Source organism: Lonchura striata, chromosome 1A (genome assembly GCF_050655825.1).
Source record: "Lonchura striata isolate lonStrDom1 chromosome 1A, ASM5065582v1, whole genome shotgun sequence".
Classification (NCBI taxonomy): Eukaryota; Metazoa; Chordata; class Aves; order Passeriformes; family Estrildidae; genus Lonchura; species Lonchura striata.
Genome location: NC_140741.1, coordinates 61,601,635 through 61,609,246, shown reverse-complemented (window position 1 = coordinate 61,609,246; position 7,612 = coordinate 61,601,635). Strand labels below are relative to the sequence as shown.

The 7,612-nt window shown below is 45.9% G+C and overlaps 2 protein-coding genes across 13 annotated transcripts in view; one reads left to right on the top strand and one right to left on the bottom strand.

Moving 5' to 3' along the window:
- Positions 1–136: 136 nt before the first annotated feature.
- SNU13 (small nuclear ribonucleoprotein 13) lies at positions 137–3,562 on the bottom strand. Its single transcript, XM_021552771.3, has 3 exons — positions 3,520–3,562; positions 2,601–2,721; positions 137–2,034 (listed from the first exon to the last, which is right to left on the bottom strand). Exons 1-3 carry the CDS (start codon positions 3,520–3,522, stop codon positions 1,772–1,774), a joined length of 387 nt encoding a protein of 128 aa, XP_021408446.1. The 5' UTR covers positions 3,523–3,562; the 3' UTR covers positions 137–1,771.
- Positions 3,563–3,644: 82 nt separating this feature from the next.
- The window catches only part of LOC110483077 (coiled-coil domain-containing protein 134), a 46,738-nt gene continuing 42,770 nt past the window's right edge, over positions 3,645–7,612 (top strand). For 5 of the 12 annotated variants that reach the window (XM_085569769.1, XM_085569781.1, XM_077783622.2 and 2 more), the window contains exons 1-3: positions 3,645–3,812; positions 4,046–4,169; positions 6,993–7,043. In XM_085569769.1, the coding sequence (XP_085425895.1) occupies positions 3,684–3,812; positions 4,046–4,169; positions 6,993–7,043 (304 nt within the window). In that variant the 5' untranslated portion in view covers positions 3,645–3,683. Of the gene's footprint in view, positions 3,813–4,045; positions 4,170–6,533; positions 6,577–6,992; positions 7,044–7,612 lie in introns of those variants that run through there. The other 7 variants (XR_014952213.1, XM_085569771.1, XM_085569770.1 and 4 more) reach the window with 4 other exon arrangements.

The window sequence follows — 7,612 nt, the reverse complement described above, 5'->3', positions numbered from 1 at the left end:
GTTATTAGATCTGCCTCCTATTGGTTTTGGGGTTTTTTTTGTTTGTTTTGCTTTGTTCTTTTTAGTAGCAGGCTATCACATTAAGCAGAAGTTTAAAAGGGATGGTGATGGAGTGCTTCAGAGCAGAATAAGACAGTTTTGCTTGCTTAAGTATCCTTTATTTCTGCTCCTTGTGTGCTTTCTCTTGCATAATCTGTCTTGGTACAACAGCACAAATCCTTGGCAAAGCTGTAGTTCTAAACACAACTAGCTCAACAGTCAGCATCAGTAGAAGGGAACCAGGAGCCCTTCTAAACCTCACACAAATGAAAGGATTCTGAAGTATTTGTATCAAGTTCACCTCAGCAAGGATTGCTGGTATCAGCCATTTACAAAAATATACAAACATGATGTCTTCAATCTTTCATGAGCTCACTTCATCTGCTTGGGATGTGCTTATGAAAGGTATGAAGTTAGTGCTTCTGTGGAAACATTACAGGAAAATTTATTTTCCATTCTGCTGTTGCACCTAATGGAGTTTCCATGCTATTTTGCTTTGGCATCCTGCAATACAAAACAAATTTGATATTCCAACACAGGGGTTTAAACTTAACCAATCAGAGCAGAAATGCATTTATTATACAATATGTATTTCACTAAAACTAGGTCCATAAAACCACCACTAATCCGGACTGCTGTTGGTGCCCCATGATGTTTTTCCAGGACATGAGATGATACAGCATTCTCTTCTTCAGACACATACTAATTTATCTGAAAAATTACTTATTCTCTGTTTCCTTGGCCATGACTTAAAAGGGTTCATCTTCAATCTGGTGACTAGAGTGCAGTAGCTAAAAAGCGTGGCACTTTTTATAATTAACAGCTAGATGTAGGGTACTTGTCGGCCACAACAGGCTGCTCTCTGCCCTGTGTTTTGTACTTCTCTAGGAAACCCAACCTCAGTGGTAACAGTCCATGCAAAGGAAGCTGAAAAAGAACAAATTACTGCACTGTAATAACCTTTAGGCAACCTGTGAGCAGTTTAGCTTTACAAGCAGAAACACTCCAGTTAGTTGCAAATATTTCACCAAGGGAATGACAATTCTATGTAGCTTTGCAGCATTTTTTATTTTTTTCTTAAAAAGTCAGTATTTAAAAATAATCAAGGTAAGAGTGTTCCCCTTGCCTACTGCCACAAGTTTTCTGCTCCCAGTGCATCTCTTAACAGAAGTCTCTTGTCTGGTTTCAAGAACAAGGGCTGTGCTGATCTTGGCTCCATCTGCTGCTACACAGTAGCTGCTGCCTGCCTCACACCCACCCGTGCTGCTCCATCACTTACTGACTCCAGCAGCCTGAACACAGGGAACCTTCTCAGTAGCCTAAACCGTTCAGAAACACAAGAGTTATGCACACCTGCTGGAGGCTCAAGCTTAGCAGGAATACTGCTACACAGAGAAAGCTGACAGGTGGGTTAAAAAAGCCCTGAGCAGGCAGTCAGGAAGACAAGAGGGGGACTTTTTTTTCTGTCCTCCTTTTAAACATAAAACAGGAAACAGTTGTACAGTCACTTTTCAAGAAGTAATAATATGAGAATGAATGTGTTGGAGTGGAATAATAGGAAAGCGGGGGGATAGGAGGCAGAAACACTAAGAATTAAGCCATTAATAAACAAAAATGTGGCATTTTGAAATGAAACATTGATATCAAAACTATCATCTCAACTGAAGCTAAACATTAATTTTCCCTAATTTGCACTTTCCTATTTCACACACACACACACACTCATGGGCACTTAGACCAACAGTCTTTCAATAGCTTGCTGTACAGACTGGATCTGAGGCTTTAGCTGTGATCCCTCCTTGATGGTGATGGAGCAGGCGATGACAGGCCGGGAAACGCCGCATGCCCGGCCCAGGGCTTGCTTGGAGCGCACAAACACGTAGGGTACATTCTTGTCCTCGCAGAGAAGAGGGAGGTGCAGGATGATCTCCAAGGGCTCCGCATCTGCTGCCATCACAATGAACTCTGCTATCCCTCTGTTCAGTGTTTTGGTGGCTGTAAAAGAAACTTGAGTCAGTCTAGGTCTTCTTGGAAAGCATATCTAATGTAAAACAACTTCAGGAGACGCTGAAAGTGGCATCAGTGGGAAGATCTAGTACACGGGACATGGGTTCTAAGAGATTACTGAATTTCTACCCTTACGAATTGTGGGTTTTTTACAAGTTTGACTAGGTGAAGTCCCAAGCAACTGTGGAGGAAGATTGTGAACAGGTTACACTAAAGTTACCTTCAAACCCAAATCTTTTATGGTTCCGAACTGGTTAGGCATCTGGTAACCCCAGTGCCACATCACTGAAGTATGCATGATTACAAACCAAGCACCAGGAAGAGTTTGGGACATCCACCAGAACTGCAGATAAATGTCAGTTTATCTGACAGTTACAGTTTAGTTCTGTCCCTGAATATTGGTAAAACAGGAGATAAAGGAGACACACACCTGCAATAGCCAGATCTATATAAAGTTAGCGGTTCACAGCTACAGAGGAAACACATTCTCTTACCCACAGCATCTCTAAATATCCTTGTGACTTGTAGCACACTTTTCAACATACAGGTCTCACCTTCATTGGCTCCCTTGCGTAGCTGCTTATAGTTGCAGGATTGCTGCACAAGATCCAGCAGCGTTTTGGTGAGCTGTGCATCAGCCAATGGGTAAGCTTTGGGATTCACTTCTGCCTCACTCTAAAGGAAACAGTAAAGAATATTACAATAGGAGCAAAGGAAGCTTTGGTCTGATCAACACTGCACAGACATCATGTCCACCACATATACTGATTTCTGAAGTCGTATCTAATCTGCTCTGCTCATATAGAAGAAACACCATTGCATTTTACTTCTAAAAGAGTAAGGATTCTTCTTGTATCAAAGTAAAGGGGAAAAGTAAGAAAGACATCCTTTACACCAAAGTAAAGTGTGTCTCTACTCATAATCTACACCTTACAAACCTGCAGCAGTGCACTTATGGGGCAGTCTTCGGGCGTTTTATACCACAGACTACACAAAATCAAACACTTCAGCGCACCTTAACAGTGCAAATTAACAGACTAACAAAAATTTTGAACAAATCACCAGAAGAGCAGGTATCGGGGTTATTTCTGCAAACCACCGGTAGCTTCTAAACGGTAACATGGGCAGCGGGGTGGCACAGCAGGGAGGTCACAAGCGGTGTTAGGACTGGCGCTGGCAGAACCGCGACCTCTCCGGCTCCCAGCACGGCGCGGGGTGACCCCGGACACGGAGTCCCCCGTTACCGGCGTCCCCAGGCCCGCCAGCCCCCCGGGCCTCCCGCCCCGCAATCGGCCGCAGCCCCGCCCGCCCGCACGGCCTCCACGTGCTGCCCGCCGCGCGGCCTCCTCTCTCCCAGGCTGGCAGCAGCAGGCAGGAGGAAGAAGAGCAGGAAGAGGAGAAGGAAGAATAGGAGAAGAAGAAAGAGGAGGAGGTAGAGGAGGAGGAAGGAGACAGGGGCCCGACGCCACTCACCATGGCCGCGGCGGGGTGGCTGCGGCGGGCCCGAGCGCGCTGCGAGGGAAGAGGCGGGAGCGCGGCCGCGGCCGCCGGAAGGGAGGCGGTGCCGGGAGCGGCCCCGGGGCGGAGCCGCCGTCTCCGCGGCGGGCGGAGCCGCGCGGCGGCCCCGGCAGCGGCCGATGGCGGCGGGGGCGCCGGTGCCGGTGCCGGTGCCGTGCGGCGATCACGGGCCGCGCTGGGCGCTGCCGCTCCGCCCGCCGCTCTGCCTCGCCTGCGCCGTGGAGACCCTGGGCGACGGCAGCGCCTCGGTGGGCAGCGCCTGCCCCGCCGGCCCTCCCGTGTGCGGCTGGGCCGCCGAGCCCCCGCCGGCTGGGCTTGTGCTCTCCGGCGCTCGGTTTGGGTCCGGGGCCCGGCCGGTGTGGCCCTTGGCCGGCCCTGTCGCCTCGGCACCCAGACCCTGGTGGTCCTTTCCCCTCAGGGGGGTGGGAGCAGCTTGGGGCTGGGGCCCAGGGCCTAACGGGGTGCTGTGTTTGATCCCTAGCTGGTGCGCAAGAAGCATGTCCTGTCTCGTCTCCAGGATGCCCTGGCCTGGCAGGCGCTGCCAGTCGTTCAGCTGCTGGCACCAGACGAAAGGGTGTGCATGCACTTGATAGGAACTCTCTTTGGTAAGAGCTTTGCTGAGGCCTGGTGCAACAGCAGGGAGGAGATGGTTACCTTTTGTTGAACACATGTGAAGCTTCCCCACATTTGAAGCCAAAAGAGCAAAAGAACATTGAAGTGCCTACCTCCATACTTTTACAATTCTGTTGTGTAATTACTCCCTGCTGAAAAACAGAAACTGCTTGTCACTGATTTAGAATAGGTTAATTAATTTTCTCATTCCCCAAATTGCAAGATTGGCACGTTTCTAAAGCTCCTGTGATTTTTTTTTTAAGTATCTTGACGTATCTGTAAAGTTCTTCTGGAAATAGAGGATGCCTGGCATCTTACTCTTCCCTGAATGCTTTCCATTCTGGTCTCATGCCTCTGGAGTTAAATGAAGATTCATACAGAAATCAAAGTGTGAGCTTAAAAATGTGTTGAAGAATTTAATATCAAATGTGCAAACCACAAATCTATGTAGTTGGATTTTTTACACCATCACTTACATTTGTAGAAATCTTTGTTGCTGTACAACTAGCTGCTTTCTGGTTAGTCAGCCTCAGCACAATAGTGTTCAGCAGGATGTCAGAAAATGTCTTTCCACTAAATCTCTGTGATCTTGAACTTCCCTTATTGGTTTGTGTTTGCATAGCAGGGAAATGTCTTTGAGACATCTAAAGTCTTGATGGAAAAGAAATAATGGAATGGAAAGACGGAGAGTAGAAATAAGAGTGCCTTCAAAGTGCAAATATACCAGATTACTTCAATTCCACCATCTCATTTGCACATCACAGATAATTCTTGTTCTTTGGAGAAAAGTAACCTACAAGACCCTGTCCCTGCCTTGACACACTGAATTGCTCAAACAGTTGATTGCCCATAAATTGTGTTGGGCATGTTTTGGAAGCAGCTTTGTTAGAAACAGAACTTTATGCAGGTTTTTTTTTTTTTCTTTTAATTGCATATTTTTTCTTAATAGTATGTGCACACATAATCCTTCAGAGTAATGGAAAAAGTGGTGATTGTGGCCAATTGAACCCTATACTGTATGGTCCTATTACAAAATACCTCAGAAGATAGGGATACTGTGCTTGCATTTCAATGCTCTTGACGGCTTTAATAATTCTCTGAAAGGAGAATTCTCTTTATGTTTGGGTGGTTTGAGGACAGCTTTGGGCTTTACTGTGTGGGAGGATGGATTGTAGGAGAATAGAGATAGTGCTGAAGGCAGTCTCGCCCCTGAGAAGTTGCAGCTGTATTAATTACCAAAGAGTAGGAGCAGACCTGCCCTTAATAGGTCACAGCTTATAGGACCAGTGATGGTCCTATAAGGATAGGTATAAAAGAGTGGGTTAGCTGGTTGAGAGAGAGTTGGAGTCAGCTGGCTCTGCTGCTGTGAGGAGTAAGGGTGAAGTGGTTGTGCTAGGGACAGTAAGGGTTAGCATGTGCTGCTAGGGACAGAAAGGGTCAGGTGTTCACGTTAGGGACAGGAAGAAGTCAGCCAGCCTTGTGGAAGAAAGAGAAAAGGAGTCAGTGTTGGGAGGAGCTGCCCACGAGAACTCACAGAGAGAAAGTATAAAAGTCCTACAGTAAGATAATAAACTAATGGTAACACTCAGTTCTCATCCACTGTTGGTTGGTGCCAAGTGCCAACACTAGCAATTGGTGGCCTGTATGAGTATAGATCCTGACAGTACTGTGCTTGGTATAACTCTTAGAGCAGTTGGAATCCCAGCCTAGTCTTGGGGCTACAAACAATGACATTTTCAACAGAGCTTGGATGAAGCAGGGATCATTTGGTGCAAGAGTGTAAGGGGGACCTCCCCAGAAGTTTGGCAGTGCTGTGGAGGAAGTATTAATAGTGAATTCAGGAAAATGCATTTGGAAGAAAGAGGATTAAGAGAGGTGGAGTGTTACTTATGAGGTGGTGTGTTTCAGATAAGCCTGAATTTCATGCAGCTAATATTGTAACATTCAATAATGCTGTATACAAATCTTTTCGAAAGAGTTACTGAGGGTTGGGCAGATGAGGATTGAAATAAGTAATTTCTTCACCTGTTATAACATTGCTTTAGCTGGTCAAAATTCTGAGACATCATGGAGCCTTCAGAGGGGAGGTAGTTTGATTGGATGTATTGAAACAAGTGATTCAGTGTGGCAGAAGTTGGGGGTCCAAACCATATGCCTGATGCTATAGGTTGGAAGGGGCTGGGAGGTGGAGTTTCTTGTCTGCTGGGGTGTATTAGAGTGAGACTGTGCTTTATTTTGATATATCCAGTTGTATGCTGTCATTGTAAAATTAACTTATGAAGTGATGCCTTCAGGTTCAATTTAATGTTGTAATCGTTTCTGGATGATTTAAACCTGGTGTTCTGGTTTGGTTTTAGGGTTTTCAGTACTGTGGAGGGAGGAGGCTGTTCATAGTAACTGGTAAGAATGGAGGACACAAATAACAAAACTCCCAGCTGGGCTTTGACTTTGTCATTCCGGGATGTTGTTTCAGATGTGTTATACTGGATACACACAGTGAGATGTGGTGGTGGCAGCAGCAGTTACATATTCCCTGACATAGGTGGAGCCATTGACTTCAACTATAAAGCACATAAAAAATTTGTGAGAGAACAGAGTGCCTCATGTCCCTGTGTCCTGCTTATGGAGGCACATTTTGCGATACTCCTGGAGAGTATCCACCCTTGTCTGACAAAGTCAGGCTGGTGTTATGTGAAGCAGGGAAAACACTACAATGCTGGAAAAAAAAAATCACCTCATTTTAGCAAGAAGGAATTACAGCACTGGTGATCTGAAGCAGGAGTGAGTTCCATGACATGTTGTGGTTTGTCTTGTAGGGATGTTGCATTCTGTGGAAGACAGCAGTGCCCTGAACCTACTAGTTGAAGGTGAGAAACAAATACCACATCTCTGTTACTGTCAGTTTGTGAAGGGGAGAATCTGTATTGTCTGATACCTGTTGTGGGATGATCAGCCTTGATACAGCTTCAGTGGGGAAGACTATCAATATCCATGCCAGAAAAAAAAAAAGAGTAGTCTGCTCCAATATTGGGGGGCAGGGGAGTGCATGCATTTTTAAATATTTAACATTTCTCTGACAGGACCTGCATGTGTTACGAGTTTAATATCAGAGGGGTGACAGTGCTTCAACTTCGGCATCTTTGTACCTGACCAAATAGTCAAAGCAAATGGAAGTCTATGGGATCTACTGCTTTCTGTACAGGCTGTAGATTCCTCTTTGTGAGCAGTCCCTCATTTGAAAACTGAAGGAAATATCTGCAGGGCTGACAAAGCAATCTCTGCAGTCCAGTTAACCCTGGGTACCTCTGCTGAGTCTAGAGATATCAGCAGTGCAGTGATGCATTTCATGACCAGCCATGAAAGAGCTATTACAAACTTCTTCCAGAGGGATTTTAGTTTCCAGACACTTGCTTGAAATGGGGTTGAAAAGTGGAGA